This window comes from Frieseomelitta varia, unplaced genomic scaffold (genome assembly GCF_011392965.1).
Source record: "Frieseomelitta varia isolate USP_RPSP 00005682 unplaced genomic scaffold, Fvar_1.2 scaffold_694, whole genome shotgun sequence".
In the NCBI taxonomy this organism is placed as follows: Eukaryota; Metazoa; Arthropoda; class Insecta; order Hymenoptera; family Apidae; genus Frieseomelitta; species Frieseomelitta varia.
In genome coordinates, this window is record NW_025110472.1 from 36539 (window position 1) to 57445 (window position 20907).

At 32.9% G+C, this 20907-nt stretch overlaps 2 protein-coding genes and 1 long non-coding RNA gene across 4 annotated transcripts in view; 1 reads left to right on the plus strand and 2 right to left on the minus strand.

The window, feature by feature from the left end:
* Positions 1-3218: 3218 nt before the first annotated feature.
* LOC122535289 (ankyrin repeat and MYND domain-containing protein 2) lies at positions 3219-5097 on the minus strand. Its single transcript, XM_043666704.1, has 3 exons — positions 4876-5097; positions 4004-4381; positions 3219-3904 (listed from the first exon to the last, which is right to left on the minus strand). Exons 1-3 carry the CDS (start codon positions 5074-5076, stop codon positions 3260-3262), a joined length of 1224 nt encoding a protein of 407 aa, XP_043522639.1. The 5' UTR covers positions 5077-5097; the 3' UTR covers positions 3219-3259.
* A 4305-nt stretch (positions 5098-9402) lies between these two features.
* Positions 9403-20907, minus strand: part of LOC122535288 (sodium-dependent dopamine transporter) — a 16503-nt gene continuing 4998 nt past the window's right edge. For both annotated transcript variants that reach the window (XM_043666703.1, XM_043666702.1), the window contains 10 exons: positions 17492-17626; positions 16054-16369; positions 15667-15805; positions 15273-15407; positions 14305-14408; positions 13678-13915; positions 13306-13434; positions 12991-13191; positions 12533-12700; positions 9403-12311 (listed from right to left, as the gene is read on the minus strand). In XM_043666703.1, coding sequence (XP_043522638.1) covers positions 12099-12311; positions 12533-12700; positions 12991-13191; positions 13306-13434; positions 13678-13915; positions 14305-14408; positions 15273-15407; positions 15667-15805; positions 16054-16369; positions 17492-17600 — 1752 coding nt within the window. In that variant the 5' untranslated portion in view covers positions 17601-17626 and the 3' untranslated portion in view covers positions 9403-12098. The remainder of the gene's footprint in view (positions 12312-12532; positions 12701-12990; positions 13192-13305; positions 13435-13677; positions 13916-14304; positions 14409-15272; positions 15408-15666; positions 15806-16053; positions 16370-17491; positions 17627-20907) is intronic.
* LOC122535290 lies at positions 12681-18530 on the plus strand. Its single transcript, XR_006308128.1, has 3 exons — positions 12681-13043; positions 17890-18063; positions 18319-18530. It is a non-coding gene; the product is annotated as an uncharacterized LOC122535290 (long non-coding RNA).

Here is a 20907-nt window from a genome sequence, read left to right on the forward strand (position 1 = left end):
AAGACAAAAAATAGATGAAGAAGAGATACGTGGTCGAGCATGCGATATACAGGGTACCTACTACGTTCTTCCCTACTCTCCAAGTTACACGGTTCACTTAAAGCTGAACACGCCACCATCGCGTAGTCCACGGTTTAGCAAGGTTCGCGAACTATCCGCCGACTAATGCGAAAACAAACGTTCTCTGTTGGTTTGTAATCAATTGTACGATAAACCGCGGATGTTTGTGCATTTATTGAAAACTTTACGCCACGAAAATATATCGAACAGCCAAAGTTAATGCGAATTGCAATCCAACTGTAAGTAAATTATTAAAGTAGAAGTTCAAATTTATTGTCTAATTCACTATACGCATATATATATATATTATACATACACACATTCAATCGAGTATATCGAGCAATTTCTCAAACATTAAGCATCTCATCTGGAAAAATTCGTTTCCTTTTATTTCGACAATTTTATTATCTTCTTTTTCTAAATAATCACTCGGTTTTTGTCACTGTACATTTTCCTCCCTTCTTCTTTCGAAAACTTTTCTCTCTATTTTCGTCTCTCCTCGCTCTTTGCATTTCTCGCCATCTCTTTTTTTATAGTAAGTAAGACTAATGTCGTAATACACCATCGAATCGGATGGAAAGGAAATTTGTTTTGTAGTCAGCAAGCAGAAATTATGCGCGTGTTAGTCTTGCAAGTTGCAAGAAACATCGAAGAAATTGTTTACGGGGCAGGGCGTTGAAAACGTAGTCATTGAAAAATTGCCGGGCATGTCGCTTAATGACTGATAATGCAGGCATTATATCAAACGTACGATGTTCACCATTGATCCAGATGCGAACATCGTGACGCGTGATTGGATTAATCGGCTTAACGACCGCGCATATACCGGCCAAACAAATTGCCCATGATCGACGCTCCGTCGTAATCCGGCTCTGACCAAAAGCGCTCATCCTTTCCTCTTTTCCATCAGCTGACTTATCGCTCGTAATTTCTCGCAGCAACATTTAGATGAACGTGTGTATGTACATTCGTGTCACATTTGGATTAGCACGGCACTGTCACGCGTCCATTTAACAGTATCATCCGCTTATTTATGAAATCGGCAAACTATGGATTTCAATTGTTTTATTATTTCCGATTATTAAACTTGGCAACGACAACGTTATACCGTTGGTATTATTCGATAAAGGTAACGTGTCCTAAATTCTTTTTTACGCTTGTTCGTCAATCAATTGTTTCAGAATTTATCTATTTATCAATAAAATACATAGGATAAAATAACGATCAAGTTGAAGAAAATGGACATGGTTGTTCGACGAGATAGCGGATTAAATTACTGTAGAAGGCAGATTATAAACGAAATAACGGAACGTATCAGCGACTCGGCGGCGGCTTGATGCCAACACGAAGTATTATTAGTTGTGAAAACTCATTACCGGTGAATACCGATTAATTTCAATGGAATTTCTTGTTACGTAATTTACTAAACCGGCTTCGGAAGTACTTCGCCCGGTTTGGCTTCCAGTTCTCTTACAGTCGCTATGGCTGTAAACGTTGATCGTTAATTAACCAAAACTGAAACCTTGCGCTTCCATGCTAGAGTTACGACAATATCGATTACATTGTTCGGATTCTCCTTGAGCTTCGGAATAATTATGAAAGGGACAGACCCTTTCGTGGATCAGAGGAATTTCAATGGTTTATATACCTATAAACTTACGTAATTAATTGCTTACTTCGGTCTGGGGGTCGCTTTATTTCCTAGTCTAATAACGGGATCTTCAAATAAAATTCATTACGCCTCTCAATCCCTATAATTTCCCATTTCAATAACGAACACCATCCTATTCGATACTCTGTGTTTCATATACATATCTTCAAATCTAAACTTCGAAATGGATTCCGAGTGTTGCACCAAAGTATGTACGAAATACTACGTTCGTTGTACCATGACATCCAAAGGTCTTCCGTATCAAAAGTACGCTCGTTTCACTTACAACGCATTTAAAAATTTAAACATTGTGACATTAAACGTTGAACATTACGTTAGAAATTTCATTCATCGGTATAAAAAAGGAGAATTCGAAACACAGTTTCTAATTTGATTTAATTTAATTTTCCATCTGACTGAAAATATAATATAACACTTCTAGTAACCACAATTATAAATCATATAATAATTATGAATACGTGATATGAGTTAATTGGCTGCAATCGTAATTGTACATTTATATCGTTAGAAAATTGTTAGCGACATATTCCTATTGATCTCGAAAATTAAAAAATATAATAAAATTGTTAAATTCTTAAATTATAAAACCAACTTTCTTCTAAGAAATACCTTGAACAAAAGAAAATCATATTATTTAATAGTTCAGGAAAAATATGAAAATTCACATACGCAGTCAAGGCGTATCGAAATCAAGGGAAAAAATAAGAGCACAATGATAGATTTTGTCCGAAACTATGATTCCAACTAATTATTTATAAATAAATGAATAAATAACTAAGTAAAAGTAATTACATTGTTTTTTATTTAAATTACAAAGATTTCATAATATTAAAGAATCTTGTATTTCAACTTTATTCGATATATCTAGAAAAACAAGAAAAATAAAATTCAACATTCGTCACAATATTTGACTTCTTAAATCTAATAAAAATGAATGAGTCAATCATAATAACGTATCGTTTCAATACATGTTTTAACTATAATTCATAGTTATAATGTTAAATAAACAGATATGTTTAACGTTAGAATGTTAAATAAGCAGATATGTTTAACGTTAGAATGTTAAATAAACAGATTAGACTTCAAATAAAGATATTTTTGGAAAATAAACTTTATGACCCATACTTTATATATTCTTAATTGAGTAAATTTATGAGATTCTAAGAACAAATTTTGGAATAATACAAGTACGTTTATAAGTATATTTTATTTTTATGGCGACGACAACCCACAAGAATACAATCCTGAGGAAATAACATTTTAACCGAGTAATTGCATACGACGCTATTTATAATACGTGACGATAATAATTAGTTATAATACACGATGAATTATTCAGGACAAAGAAGGACAAAAATGTATCATGATACTTAAAAAGTTCGTTAAATTCTGTAAATCTAAAAAGTAAAAAATGAGAGCTGTTTGTTATTTTAACTGAATTAATGTAATATTAAAATTAAATAGATACGTACAGTAGACATTGAAGTTAATTGTTTAGAATTGATTTTTTTATTTATTACTGTGTTATTAGTTAACACTTAGATTTTGTAGCCTAGAGCTCACAGCATTGCTTATTTGTTCCTTATCTGCGTCGCTTATCTTCGCACTTGGCGTTACATTTTGACCTAATCTGGTACATGCCTTTTTATGCATAAACCAATGAAGTCTTTGGCATTCCCTGTCACAATATTGCACCGCTTTACATTTGCTGCACTTTTTATTTGCTTTATCTTCTCCACAAGTAATGCAGACTTGAGCATTGTCTAAGAAAGCTCTTTGACCATCAATTGCAGCTGATACTACTGACGCAGCAGATGGTGGATCGCTGGCTGCAAGAGTTGCTACCATTTGGCGAAAAATAGTACTTTCTCTATATGGAAATTCTCTCACGCTTTCTCTCAAAAAAGCTTCCTGGTATTCTGGTACACCGTCGCTTTTGCTACATTTTAGAAATTTTCTTATTAGACCTTCGATAGTATCTGATTTCTTTTCTTCTCCTTCCTCGTTTGTTTTATCAATTTTCTCTGCTTTCATTGCTTCCTGTCTCTTTTGAAACTTGATTACCTCGGCTACAATGCAACTTAAATAATGATATTTAAACGCCATCACTTCGTTTGTTTCTGCACCTCTTGTCATTTCTTTATGGTGCATAGATTCTAAAACCTTTTGTACCTAGAAATCAGAAGAAAAATAAATTATAGCAGTACTCCAATTATGGCTCAAGTTTTACCACTATATATATATATATATATATATATATATATGTCTTACCTTAGCTGCATTTTCTAAAAGACCAGGATATCTTTGTAAATTCATAGCCACACGCACAGGATGCACATTGATTTGCATTATAAATTTATGGAAAGAATCTGCTAGATGCGGTGGAAGCATTGATTCTGTTTGCAAACCTTGTGGTTTAACATAATAATCTATGTCAGCTTTTGGAATAAAATTGTTGATAGTTGCTACACAGTTATGATTTCCCACAAATGCTGCCATCTGTGCCGGAGTCCGTCCTACACTGTTTGTTGCTGTCAAACGTGCTCCATAAGACATTAAAAGATGACAGAGTTCTGCATTTCCACTAAGGGCTGCAAAATGCAAAGCTGTATATGCATGCTCGTGTTGACATGCATTCACATCTGCTCCCTATAATAAGATACTCTAATTATTAAAATTACACAATTTGTTAGACATGTTGTCTATAATAATATTTAGCATTTATCTCAAAACATTAAATAGGTTTAAACTTGGAATCACTCGATTCAATTTCCAATATATTATATAATAAACTATTGTTAGAGCAATTAACTGAAACCTTCATACATTAGGATTCCTATGACTTTCTTTTTTTCCAAACATCTTCAAAAATACTTTTTAACAAAAATTCTTTTATCTTCAAATTTGATCTGCACACAGAAATTAACACACAATTATTTCTTTATTTGTTAGAAAATGTATTTTAAATCAACGAATTTTCGTTTAATAATTCCCCATATAGGCAAAAACGGAAAGTCAGAAATATATACAAATATGGAAAACGTACTTTTGGAAAAATAATTTCGAATATTAAAATTACAAATAGTTCTTTAATCACATATGTATATTCAACTGTTTTATGCAGAGTTAAAAAGCTAACCTACCTGATCTAGAAGCATCTGCACTATTTCCTTATTTCCTTTGTAACAGGCATGTTGAAGTGGACTCATACCATTTTCATCAACAAAATCCATTTTAATTTTGTTTGCCGCCAACAATGTCTTGAGCTCAGACACTTCATTGTTGCTAATTTTTGTAAAAATTTGCTTTTGTACGGCGATTAATCCCTCCGGGGAAGGCGCCATTTTTCTTACTATCGATCAGTATAACAAAAGTTCAAGCATAGACATACAATAATATAGAGTGCTCTATCGCTTTACAAGATTTTACACTATGTCGACTGAAATACCGATCATTCACAGAAACAAAACATTGCAAACAAAGTTAATGCAACCATATATGTGATTACAATAAACCTTTTTCATTTTCCACGTTTTGTAAGTGACTTAACTTTCGTATCATATTCATGTCACACGCGACCTTATCGATTTGGTTTGAAAAAAGCGCCATTTTCAATAGACTTTGCAACACAGACGAAGTATCCTCACAAATTTAAGATTTTAAGAGTTTAAATGTAAGATTTTAATAAGTAGAATTTCGAATTAGTATGAAATACAATGTTTGTCTGTGACGAAAACTTTTTACCTGTATTTGTTTACATCATAATAAATCTTCTAAGCAATAAAACTATAATCGTGAACGCAATCAATTAACTCATATTATTTGTTATATGATTCATAATTATATCATACGCAAGTAATAATTATATACATTAAATAATACAATTATCCAAGTCTTGTGATATAGAGGTACTGTGAATAAAGATCCTTCTCATTCATGAGAACCCAACCTCTTTTTACGCATATATTAATTTTATATAAAACTGTGTTTGAACAAATTCTCCTTTCGTTTGTAAAACGTTCAATCTTTTAATCATTGGTGCGAAAGAAGTTAAAAGAAAAAAACAGACGCAAAAGTCTAATAATTAATCAGAAAAAAATACTACTACTACATACATCTACTACAAATACTAAAAGCAAGCATAGTGACAAGATAGTAAGAATGACTTCCCATGCTCTAGATAGATTTCCATCCAGAAAATGAGAAGAATTGAATTAAATCGCTGTGAAATTATAAACTATGGTCAACATGCCCATTATCTTTCTTCCCAAATAACATCTGAATATGTGAATAAAATTCTGGGAATGAACCTGAAAATCCTGAGCTAAAAAAATGATTAATATATTTATTTCATATCTGTTGCATAGCGGACTAGTAGTGTTTGATATTGCATTTTTTTACTTTATTTCATTTTAATTATTGGTCTACTTTATACTTTATTTCAGTAATATAATAAATTATTAAAAAAGTTACACTTGAATAGAAGAAATCAACAATTTATGTATTTGTTAAAAAAAAAAAAAGAAATTAAGATTCGATGCAAATAATGTAATAGTGAATTCTAAGTGAAATATTGATAGAAATATCCTCAAGCGATCTCTTCATCAAAGCACATGATTAAAAACACAAGACTAACGCTCAAAATTGTTGCTTTGATTCTGAAATCCACTTGTCGCGAAATGTCTTCTTGCATATAAAAGATACATTCTTTAACGGATAAAACTGAACTTTAATATCTTCATATTTCAAATTTTACACCATAAAAATTCTATTAAAATAGAATTGAATACATGGAAACTAAGTAATAAAGTAATTCCATATCATCATTAATATTATGTAACAATAATTTCAATTATAACAAATAATGATTCGATATTACAGGTATTATAACGAATATATTCTGTATTTATTTTCGATTGCAGATACACATATTTATCAACGTTATGTTATTTATATCGTAATATTATATAATATTGTAATATTACATCAACCATATTAATTACTAATGCATTATTTAAAAACGCGATGTGCAAGAAAACCTATCCTGAACTAATAAATAAAACACAGACAAGAAAATGTTATTACTCATGGGTATAATAAATACCCGCGGTCACTATGCTTGTCAAACTTTCTATGTAATACAACCAATCACTCGTGCCGATTCGGACCTTTCATCCTACGACATGATTGAGTGACTAGAGGAACAAAAATGCATGCGACTCACAATATGATGCGAAGAATATTGACATCGATGCAATTGTAGCTCAGAGAAAAACATCGTGAAGCTCATCATCAAATAGCAATCGTCGAATTCAATAGAAGAGATGAAAGCTAGAAGGAATATATAACAAAATTTTATAACTTTGTTCTAAAAGACAGTATTAATTTATAAAAGTCTATGATGATACTGACAAAATTCCAAATAAATTCCACGAAAATTGAAAATTTAACTATCTTCTATTTTATATCTTCATTAATATTTAAATCTTTTTCTATTAATACTTAGCATGCAGGGAATAAAATTAATTGAAACACAATGTGCAAAGATACTTACTTAAGATTCTTAACTTCTTTGAAGTGTTGATTCTTTCCAAAGAGTAAGAGGGAAGACATTGTGAAACACCTTTAACACAAAATATGGAAAATTATAATCTGTTCTTAAAGTCATAGTGTTATTTGGAAAATTTGAAATAATAATGATAAACATTGAAAATCTAATGATTTCTAATCAACAACAATTTAAAAAATAAATGAAATAAAAATAATTATGTACATTCTTGGTTTTTGATCCTCCCTCCAGCGCTCCCCCCCCCCCCCCCCCCCCCCCCCCCCCCCCCCCCTCCTACGCCCCACTCCTACCCATGATATCCTTTCCAGAAAAGAAATAATACAAATTGTAAAATTCCTTTAACCAAATACGAAATATTATAATTTATTCTTCGGTTAAAGAATTTGAAATAATGAAAAATGAAGCTATAGTACAATACAATAATAATAATATAATAATATAATAGACTTTTCTCTTTTAATCAAGAGACCGTTATTAATCAGTATCTATGAATTTCGATTCTTTTAAAATCATGTCCATGATCAGTCAATCAGTGATCTGTTAATAGAAAGACTTAAAGTAAATGTATAGATTTAATCCCAAATATATCAAAATGAAACAATAATCAAGGCTAAATTCTGTCTCAAAATCACTCTGTCATGAGAACCAGACAGTCAAATGGAACAGCAACGAAAGACAGTCAAAAAAATTAAAAATGCTATTTAAGTCTGGTATAGTAATGTTTAACAAATAATAATGTAAATCTACATTAGTGAAACGCACCTAATAGCACTGTATAACGAAGAGGTAATGCGTCAGTTGAGATAATATTCTTTGAACGAAATAACACGACCGAACACGATGCTTTCAAACACGAAACTGACGGTTTGAATCGCTTAACTAGTTCCTGATTGGCTGAGACAGCACGTCACCTCTTGCAAATAAATGCGCGCGAGAGATTGAAATTTCAAACTCGCAACCGCGCGAAATATGAAAGTTCCAGTGGCAGATCAAATAACCATATGAAACCTAACCCAATTTATTAAAGAATTAATTAAAAATTTATAAATTTAAATTTTTTGTTCAATATACGTATATGAAAAAAATATTCAGTAGTAGATATATCAATACAAATAAATTGAATTAATAATTGAAATGAAATAATACACTTTAACATACTTTTATATAAAAAAATAAAGTAGAATTATATTAATGAAAATAAATAGATTCATATTTGAAATGTTTTAACATTAATCGATATTTCTAATACTTTATTCATAATAATTAAACCATTAATTCGTTTCTACAAAATCTCTAAATATTCTTAGGAACATTATTTAAAATTTCCAATCATTTATTCATAAAAATTATAGATATTACCATTTTATAGCTATAAAATTTTATTCAACTAAGAAATAAAAGATTATCCTAATGATTCACATAAGTACTGTACTTAATCAAATCAAATTATTTAATAATATTTATTTTACATCATTTCATACTAACTGACTAATACTTATTAAAATAAAATTAGTGCAAAGTATACTACTTATGTAATATTGAAAAAGAATTAACGTTGAACTTGAGTAAGAAAGCTGAAGCAATTAAATTAAATACAATTTAATGATAAGCTAAAGATATATATATGATATCTGAACTTGAATCTTATCAAATGCGAACTCAATTATAAGCTCAAGTATGAATTCAGTTGCTACGACACAGTGAATACGTTACAATGGATGCGTATTCAAAACTCAATACATAAAAACAATCAAATATCTATACAAATTCCAATAAGAAATATTTTATCCGACAGGACACGCATCTACTGTAACCATAGCCTTACGTAAAATAAATATCTTATTCAATCTACAGTTTCTTTATAGTGAATAGTAGAGATATATACTTTTCTTCAACTAAACGATTGTTTTATCTATCAGTTTTCTTTTGCAATAGGGTCTACTCATTATCAGAATCATTATTCCAATTAACTGTTTAGTAATAGGAATAAACAGGTACTGTTTTATATTTTTATATAGAGTTCATAAATACATTGGAATTGTTCACCTGTTAAATTGATATGAGAGAGTGGACAAAAATTATTTTGTTTAAAAGGCAATTGTCAAGTTGTGAATATTTATTTATTTATTGATTCACTGTATTAACAAGGCCCGAGTTGCTACCTATGGCTGTGGTTACAACTCGGATGCGATGTATAAAATATAACATACAATTGTACAGGAAGATTCGTCTGAAACGGAACATTAGAATATATCTCGATTATCGAGAATCTGAAATCAAATAATGTCACACTATTTGTTCTAACTTCAAATCCTCATAGATAATCGGAACATTTAAAAATTTTATCTTTGACGGTTCCTCCTGTATATATATATTATATTATACGTATAATTATACATACATACGTACCATTGGCTCTAATAACAATAACTATAAACTATATGGTACATATATGTGTATCTGCACATAGAGAATATTTTCTAACAAGTATACGACGATAACTTTTTAAATACTTGACATTTACTCAATTGTTTATGATATCGTCGATTCTCACTTTTACAAAGATAATTAATCATCATTTTATAAATTAATACAAAAAAAAATCAAAATTGCAGAAAATTTGTTTAAAGAATTATTATTTCCAAAAATTTATATTGGTTTTGATATTAGGTATTTATTGGAAATAATAACTTTAGGGAAAGATCTATTTCAGAGAAATAAATATGTCTATAAAATATAAAATTAAGTACGTGTACCATCCATAATTGTTACACCATAATATTTTCATCATCTTTATAATAGTAATAAAGAAAAGAAAAATGGAACAATAATTTCATAAGAAATGATATCACTCTAAAAAATCGAAGTAACGATAATATTTAGAAATTAACAATCATAAACAATTGATTACTTTAAAAAACCATTACATAACAAGTATTGAGAAGAAAATACGAGATTGTTACAAAAATTTTTGTAAAGTCACTCACAATCGCACTCTAGTCCCTTTCTACTTAAATTTCGACAAATGCACCGATATTTTCTTTGCTTTGATCTATTTTTCACTACAGTTGGTCTCCTTAATAAATGATAAACTTACACAACATAAATTTCGTCCAGAAATTTTATATAATAGAAAGATAGATGAAAGTTGTCTACGACTGGAGGATTAGTCAGAACAAAAATCACAATCAACCAGTTCACATGCTTAATTGTCAAACCTATACGAGTATGGGAATGCACTAAATATATTGTATAGATAAAAGCGTGATTGCTTCTTAACAATGGGTGACACGTTTTCTCGATAACGTTTGAAATTCACTACTTTTTAATGTAAAGTTTTACACCTGATTCGGTGATTATAATTCGCGTATAGTCTACACAGCATATACGTCTGGTCAGTGCCCAGACGATGTAAGAGCATTCAAATAATCAAATGAAAATAGTTAAATCTCAGATAATGTCTTTAACGCATTGTTTATGTAAAATATGTGTCAATCCTTTGTTAACAAATAAGAAACTCCGAGAAAAAGTAGTACAAATAACAAATCTTTCATTTGAGGAAGTCATAAATTATTAACCATTAGAAAACTATTAATCATTTCTTTTTTATTATTAACTATTTTTATAGATTTAACGTTCATCTAGCAAAGCCTGTAACTTTCCTCTGTTAACGTTTCTTATCGAAACGTTTCTAATCAATAAGAGATTAAGTTTAATACGTTAAAGCTGTTATCCAAGAAATTTCCTTGTTCAAGATAATTACAGCCTTATGTTCACTAAATCTAGAATAATATCCATAATCTATTTAATGAATTTACATAGGAAATTCCATGAAGCCTATCATATTTACAGGTCGGACCATGTTTCACATTTGGAATGTATTCTTTCGAACACCTTAGGATGTACTATTTTAAAATTAAGATAAATGTACTATTTTAAAACTTGGGGTAAAATTAGATAAAAGTTACATATATGTTATAGACAATAAAAAATATAAAAAAAACTCACATTTTGATTAGATAAATTGTATAAGTCAGCAAAAAGATAGATTGCAATCTAATAATAAGTAAAAAATTTTCTTATTCTCTCCGATTCTTATTCTCTTTCTGATGCTCCTATAAACATAAAGAAGAATTTTTTAAATATTCGTGTGTTTGTCCATAACACATATGTACTTACATATCTCGATGCACTTCAAAAGAAAGAAGTTGTCGAAGAAAATTATTCTTTCAATGCACTTAATTATTTCGTTATAATGTTCAAAATCAGTTTTGGAATATTATTTAATCATGTTTTCTGCGCTTAAACTGTTTTGTTTAATATTTGTGTAAATTCACAAATAATGTTCCCAGGATAATCTCTAGAACTGTTCAGATACCAAAATATACTTATTACCAACAAATTATATTATTGTTATTGGTGAGAAAAGAGTTGCATTAAAAGACTAGTGTGGAAAATGGAACGATCGAAAACTCGGCGAAGCTTAACGCGCCACAACAGACATCGAAATGTCTGTCCGGAAAATTTCTCATGGATAAATGGCGATGTATTAGGAAAAGCTCTTTTTCTATTATCAAAAAAATTTCAGTAGTCCAACATGTCAAATCTCGAAGCCTCACTATTCAGGGAACAAAGAATGATTACGAAAGAATTTGTATCGTAAAATCTAAGTGAGTGCGTTCGAGATCTTCAGTGATTCAATGGAAATAATTTCGCATATAATTACGTTCCAACGATGAAATATTAGCAAAGATATACTTGGAACCGGGCACCGTGCAAAATCACAACCGCACTGTCCTAGACTGGTTCCGGAGGTGGATCTCCGTTGACACCTTCTCTGGATTGAATCATCACTTCTGTTTGTTCCTTGGTCAAGTCCTGTTGTTCCTTTGTTAAATTTAGGTCCTGGTCTGCGATAAAACTGCGACGAACCGCGCCATTCGCCACCGAAGATAAATCTGCGTTTCTTTGTTGAGTGTCCCTCCATGGAGTAGTCAGAATTTTCAATCTCTGTAATTTATTATTAGCAGATACATCGATTTATCATGTGTCTACAACTCTTTAGTTAGAGACATTTGTAGAGTTTAATTATTAATACATCGTATAATAATATATCGTATGTCAATTATTTTTATTATGCCTTATTGTCCTTAAAAAAAATAATATGTGTGAAATAATATTATTACTAGAAATTCTAGAAAATATCTACTACATTAAGATCATGATATCACCTGAATGAAACTGCCGGGCGTGACGATGATCTTGTAAATTGCGATGCCGGGTATCATGGCAATTGAGGAAGTCGCAATTAACCAGCCTAATACATTTGCCCAGACAGGATAGACGTAGTCCTCGTAAGTCAGTGGTTCATAACCCATTAAACCGTAAACGATAATGAACTGTTGTAACGATAGAAAAAGTTAGCTTTTTTGGAAAGGACATAAAAAATGAAAGAATAATTCAGTGCTGAAAGTGGATTGTGTCTTAAAAAATAAAAGTAAATACGAGTAATGCGAACTTAAAAAAGTTGAGAAAAAGTTATGCTTAATAAAATACGCATTACGTTGTGATATACGTATATTAAACTTTTATGAATATTGCTCTACTATCTGAATTATGCGAAAGTTGGAACGAAACTGTTAATCATAATGCTTGTTTTATGAGGTATAATGATATATAGCTGGTATACCATGAGAAATATCGGAGCAACGAATTTCCAACAGACTCTCCAATAGATTCCAGGTGAAAATCCAATCATATCTTTAATATCCGCGCAAAATCTGTCTGCTCCATAGATCCAACTAACAGCAATTGCTTCCGCTAAAACTGCGAACAACATAGAGTAGCCGGCTGCGTATCGGTCCAATAAATGGAAAAAATAAAAGCCACCCTGCGTATAACAAACAAAAATTGTGCAAAGTGTAAAATTTTCGCAATATAAAAGCACGATTAGGTCGAGAAAATTTATTTATTTATTTCGTGATCATTTCGCGATAGACTTTACCTGGGAACATGAGGCTAAACCAACGAGGAAATACAGCGTGAAAAGAAAAGCGACGAAAATTTCGCGATTATTCCCGATAATTAGGAACTCGTCGCTGAGAGCAGTTATTATCGCTTCAGAGCCGCCAAACTAAAAAAAAAAAAAACACTTGATTATACTATGATATAAAATACAATTGAATTATTGTATTTCATAATGTATTCATAGCAGAGTAAGTTAAAATTAATAGGCGATTATCAAATGGAGATCGTGAGAAACGATAATTTACGTAATCGCAGTTTTAAAATTAACCACTGTTAAACACTTTCATTGAATCTCTTGTACTTTCTGTAACAATAATTAATAGAAATTCTTTGAATTTATTTATTATACCGAGCTATCCAATCCCAGTGTAAGCAGCATCATAAAGAAAATGAGCGCCCAAAACATCGAACCAGGCATAGTTGCAATAGCAGCAGGATAAACGATAAACACTAGGCCGGGTCCTTCAGTCGCTACATCCTGAATAGACTTTCCACTTGCTCGAGCCATGTACCCTAATACAGAAAAAATCACAAAACCAGCGACGAACGATGTTGCACTGTTTATCAGGCTGGTTAATAAAGCGTCCCTGGAAAATATGTAAGCGACAAATAAATTTTACATTTACCAGTAAACAAATTAAGCATGTATACTCTATTTGCAATAATTTATTTACAAGAAATTGGAATTTTCATTTGTAAATATTGAATAAATAAGTTGAGAAATTTCATTATTTCTTTTTATGATTATACATTTAAATGAAAAATTTCGTGAAGTTGAGGTTTATTAAATTATTAAATATTTCTCCTGTAAAAAGGAAAAGTATCATTTCTTAATAAACTCTTATTTTCGCTCTAGAGATATTTAGAAAAGATATATTCAGATATACTAAAAAATATATTTAGATATACTAAATGAAGAGAGACGATCGCTAAAATAACTAATTCGAAAGACACACTTTGTTATACACACACTTACTTGTAGACGTTGTTGTGATATTTGTTATAACTGGCATAAGCCAGGAGCACGCCAAAACCCGGCCCGAGAGAAAAGAACACCTGCGTTGCGGCATCCACCCAAACCTAAACAGAAAAATTATCATAGCGATTATTATCATAGCGAAAGATTTCTATATAGTTCATTTTACAACTGAAATCGGAATTTCCTTCGAACTTGGCGATACGTCGGTGTTTATTCTCTTTAATTAGAAAGAAAATTAACATCCTTCGTCCCCCTCTCTTTTCAGAAAATAATGTCGCGTTACAAAAATAATCAATAATAATAATTCGCTTATTTCCTTTGTGAAAAATCTTTCTCCGCGAAGAAAAGGCACCAAGACGGCCGGTTACCGCAAATCCTGATACTTGAAGTCAACAAATTTTCTCGGTCGCTGTATAAAATCTACCGGCGCGATCTAGGGGAAGTGGTTAAGTCGCCAAAGAGAAATGCATTTCGCTTGCGAGTCAAGAGGGTCGAACGTGAGATTTCATGCCCGTGACTGGACCGAACTCTAATGGTCATTATGACAGGTACACAGAGTTTCCATTTTCAGCGTCGTCGGTTAAACTTGGCACGTTTCTCCTCTCCCCCATTTTTCTCACGACGCCATCCGATTTTTTTCCATCCTTTCACACTGGTGCATTAACTTCCTGACTCTCGGATTTTTATCCTTTTCATGACCATCGTAAATGGCTATTTCATAACGCCGCGATCATCCGCTGAAAGGACGATTTACTAAATCCAAAAGAACGAAGTCGGCGACCACGGGTTGGACCACGAAAGTGAAATTGTGATATTGTCGTATAATAATTTCAATGCGTCGCGTATAAAATACGTATCTGTACGTTTAAAGATCAATTATTTCTGTGTGAATGACATCTGTGAAATAACCTTCGAGAACTATTGCTAGACAGATAAAACAATTAAAAAAGTGTTGTTCTCATCACCTCAGCTTTTGTGATGGCAGAAAAATTTGGATTGAGATAGTAACGTATTCCTTCCAGACTTCCTGGCAATGTGACACCCCGTATAAGTAGAATCAGTAAAACAGCATAAGGAAATAGGGCCGTGAACCAAACCACCTACAAACAAAGGAATAAAATTGTTTGACGGAACGATAATCTTCGATTGTTGCTGAAAAAATAACTAATCAATTAATTTTTAAAAGGTCTAAGTATGAAAAAGTTACAACGTCAACTAGTCAATAGTTGAACCAATGCACAGAGTGATAAAAAATTGAAGTACAAGTTTCATTTGCACTGCTTCTACAGTAAAATTATCGTTTGAAACGTGAAAGAATTCATTTCTACACAACTCGAATCGTGAAAGGGCAAATTTTACCTTGCCAGAAGTAGAAATCCCCTTCCACAAAGAGAAGTAACAAATCAGATAGACCACCAGCAGACACAACGCAATGTCCCATTTAATTATTCCAAGATCGTGTAAACCTTCGCTTTCGTGAAGTTCCAGAATAGCACGACTTGAAAGGAAATTACGAAAAAGTTGTTCATTATTCAAACCGACGAGCCGATTAAAACATTCCTTCTTTTCATAACATTCTATCTATATGAAAAAAGTATGGAATCCTTTTATAAAAAGAAACATACCTGCATAAACATTCATAAATACAAGTGATCAGTATCAATAATGCGCAACGAAATGTAACATGCAATGTAGAAGAAAAATATTGCACCGTCGACGCAACAATACACGGAATCAAAAACTTACTTGAAATATTCTTGAGCAGCGCTCGTGTACCACGTGTTGTTGTAGCCTTGATTTGAATTTTTGTCTGAATGTCCCGCGGTTACGGTGGAATTGCCAGACTCTGTCGTATCGAACGAGCCAAGAGGTATGTTATCAAACGTGTATGAAATGTTAGCGTCGAACGCTCGACAATGCGGCGTGTTCCACGGATTGTCGCAAGTGGTCCAAGGTAGAAGGCTGGAGAACGAGGCGAAAAAATACCTCAGTGCCCAGGCAATGATCACGTTGTAGTAGAAATCAACGTAGAATGCAATTAGTGCCACTGCATATCCAATACCTAGGCGAATTCATTGGGAATTCATTGTTAAGCTGATGCTTCCGGGGATTGAGTAAAAATATACACGAATTTATTCTTTAGAGATAAGTTTGGCTTTGGTTTCGTGATCACCAAATAAATTTCGCGAAACAGTTTACAATTTGTTTAACGAATAGACGACTAATGGCAAGGCGAACGCGTTTCGTTTAATTAATCTAAAGTATAGTACAGATAAGTCTCTTTCTATACGTATATATGTATGTAATAATAAAGAAGGATTCATTTGAGAAGGATTAAAAATCTCGGAGGACGCGTCCTATGTACGTCCCTCCGATTCCTGAAGTCGGAGAATATTCCATTATCCCGTGGGAGATGTGTCTTGAGCGGGGAATCAATTACGTCGTTCATCGATGCGGATCAAAAGGAAGAAGGGCACGGAAGACAAGAGTCAAGGAAAATCCTGCACTCGCATCGATCATCTCTGGACGCGACGCGACGCGACGCGACGCGTTTTGCGACGGTCCCGGGTGAAATCGTCACGATCCAGGAAATCGACGGAAATGGAGTGGCCTCTTCTCGAGTGGCCTTCCATTCTCGGATTTTCCTGGATTTATACGCGTTACATAATGTACCGCATAGCACGACATAGAACGGTCGAAGAGAAGAAAATATAACGGCCGTGTCTAATGCATGATTCCTCCTCGTTGGAAGATGACGGTAAAGTGCTTCGAAACGTTTTCAGAACTGTCCTCTGAGAGTCAATCAGAAAAGTAATCGCACGGTGGCGCACTATTGCCTCCATTGTTGATCGTCTATTCAGCGCGGGGAATCGAGCGGAAGAAGAATTTTAACGCGATTATTTCTAAGTTCTGTATCTGCATTCGACGGGGATCCCTCGAATGTTCAATTACTCGATTTCCATATCTTGCAATACGCTTTGAATGATCTCGAAAATTCAAATGAACAGTCGTTGAACACATTGTACGTTTGTTTGCCACAACGTCGAATTGATTTACATTCCTGTTGTGAAGATATAATTTTAAAATTGAAACGTTTGAAGAGACGCGTTGTAAGTCGTCTGCTAGAGAAAATCACGCGTAGTTGCGTGATTAATACCAAGTCGACTAGAAAAATAGAACTTACCTTTTAAAAGTGGCACCAAACGACCCCAGCAGGTGATCGCGCCTTTCCGATTGAACTGGCCCAAAGCGAGCTCCATGTAAAACAGTGGAATTCCTCCTACCACCAGCATTATACAATATGGAACGAGAAACGCCCCTGTAAACGCAATTCAACACTCGTGGCATTAAATATAATACAAAGTATATAAATAATAAAATAATAACCGATAACAGATTTTTAACAAAACTGTAATTAACAGCACGAGGGAATGTCTGAATGCTGAAAGATTTCACATATTTTCACATGTGGTAATGTATTGCACGATGCACGATGACAGTATGAGTATGAGCGAAATAAAACGAGATCTCTCGTCGTTTGAATATCTTTGATAAAATTAAACGCGTTTAATTTATTTACAGGCACTGCGGGAAATGTTCGGATTCTTATCATCTTTGATGACATCTGCCGTGTGACAAGAGGCTGATATGAAGAGCGAGGAAAAAAGTGATGTGCGAGCCACTCGCATCATCGTGTTAGCTTCATAACTGAATTGCAGAATATTTAGAGCACCAGTGGCAGCAAGGTGCTTTTAGGTACGTAATTCGATAGCGAACTTTCGAAAATGTAGCAAGGCAATGGCTGAAATGGTGATTCTGATAAAACTGATTTATCAAACGATTAAACAAATACAAGTATCGCAAATTTTTAAATTAACAATTTATCGCCCGAACGAGACGAGTGAAAATTACATTTAAACACGTAAAAATAATAATGTACGTGTCGTTTGAAAGTTTCGCTTTCTCTGGTTTCATTTTCGAGAACTGGCCAAATTGACAAAATGTTTAAAGATCAAAAGTGAACACACACAGATGTCATCCTCCAAGTTTTATATATAAAATATAAATTCCCTCGGATACATTGAACATTCCTGGTCGTTATTCCGTCTTCGTTTTTCCCAATAAATTTTCCGTCGCCCGTAACCACGGAAACGTAATCGCATTAAACAAGGATATTCCGTTCTTCTTATGCCTCGCAGTTACCTTGATGAATTTTTCTTTTTCCTCCTAAGTGCTTTCGAATACCTTTTGTTCATTTGTATATAAGAAAACTTAAAATTTATCGAAATTCTTAATTTTAAAAAACGACTTTTTTTTAAGAAAAAAATTAATGTAAAAGTGGTCGGAACTTGTTTTTATAACAGATATTGCAAAACGAGTATGCAAATAGAATTCTCAATTATTTAAAAAGGATTTTAACAATTTAGTTGGAAAAAAAATCTTCGTAACAATAAGCTATGGTTCTATTAAGAAACGTTTAAAACGTATTTTAATTTCCTTGCGATACGTAAGTATATACGTGTACACATATATATATATTCGTACAGAAGACTTCTTCCGTATGTCATGAACAAATGTCCGGCTTTTGAATAACATTTCCGTTTAATTTTGGTCCTTTGAGGGTACAATCATCTTCAAAGACCGACACTTTGTACCCCGAGTTCAACCGTCGTTAATGCCTTTGATACGAATAATTTTGAAAAATTCCTGTCTTGCACGTATAATTTTATCTGTTGCACTGTCGTGGGGAAATAATTCAACTTGGAAAATTACAGTTTCTAAAATTTCCTAAATTGCACGTACACGATTCTAAACTTTTTCGCACAAACATCCCAAATGTAAATTACAGTCTTCACGTATAAAACAATCGAATGAGGAATGATGATGATGATGATGATGATGATATGGAATTGACAATGAATCGAAGGTTTAACGCTACATTACGCAAGAATAATATTTTTTTTTTCAACACTAACGATCAATCAGATCTACTTAACATTCGTGTAAAATCCAGGTGCAAAACGTACGCGTTTGGTTTTTATTTTTCAATCACGATCGGCAACGGGACTCACGCGCGCGAAAACATAGAAATGTTTCGTAATTTTTCCGCGAAGGAGAGAAAAAAACGCGAAACATAGGGCGAAATCATGCGACATAATGGATCACGTACGGTGTCATGCGGCAGGCAGAGGCGTCGCGTCGCTGTCGTCCATGATCAAAGGCCGGCCCGAATGGGAAATTATAATTAATTAAGGTAATTGGAAATTAGCGACCGATCTTGCCGGTACTAATGGTCCGCCCTACTCTCCTCTTAATTGAGTTAGCAGCCGCTTTTGAGGAGGCCCGTATCACTGATAGCTGGTCCTAATCATATTCCTACGAGAGACTCGATAGAACAGCAGGTAATAGCGTCGTCGCGTCGCGTCGACGTCGTTTGAGTACAGTTGCCGAGTACAGTCGTTCCAAGTCGTTGCGCGTTGCTTATGAAAGTTGTTGTTGAGATGGTTTGCAAAGGGGCACGAGAAAACTTCGAAGTTTGCGCGTGATAAATAAAACTAAAACAGATTCGCGCGGGTATCGTCACGTAGCCGTGAAATTGGAATTCTCTTTCTAAAATTGCATTTCATTTCTTTTCCAACAATCTTCCCATTTCTGTTTGTCAGACTGTTTCGACAGTATTCGACGTTTGTGCTGGATCGATCAATAACAATTAGCAGATAGTACTTGAATAACTCAGTAAGGAAATAATGATAAAATGTTATACTCTTATACGAGTACCTATTTTTTAAAAAGCGCAAAATGTGCAAATCGTGCACGATAAAAATATAATAAATAAATGTGAAATAACCATAGATCTCATGAATCTTTATTACAAACTTGAAACATGTACGTAGTATATTGTAGTTCAGACTTACTGTGTGATATTCAAATAAAAAGCTTTTTAATGTCTGAAGCAAGATCTTGAAACCAGAATGAGTGTGTTAAAATACGTTTAGACGCATTTTAAAGGAAAAAACATATTTCTCTAAATATCAGGATCGCTTAAATTTTTCTGAAATATATAATTTTACTTTAATAGAGGTAGATATATTTGGTAAAGGCACTATCAAGAGACCAAATAAGTTAAGAGACCAAACGACTAAGTAAATCGAAAACGCGATATAACTGAGGGTAAGAATTAAATCTACGTGGATGCTGTAATCTTCCGAGTCTGTGCGTGACTCTTAAATTGCTCTTTCGCCTTAATTTGAGCCAATTTTGAATCCTGCAGCAAGATATTTCCACGGATAAGGAGCCCAGAGTGAAATCTAAATCTCAGGGTCATTTTCCACGAGGTAAATGCCAATTAGTCGACCGGTTAACACGGTATTGCCTCACTGCCGGAGTACATTACTCGATGCATCCCCTATTGCAGTTGAGAAATAACGCCTTACAACGCTATCAGTTGATAAAATGACGCTTGCCAGGGTACTTCGCAGAAATAATATCTCTGATACAAATACTTTTCGGCATCTTTCATGGAACATCCAAAATTTTCTTTTTTTTTTTTTTTTTTTTTTCTTTAATTATATTGGAAAAAAGTAACTTAAGATAATTGCG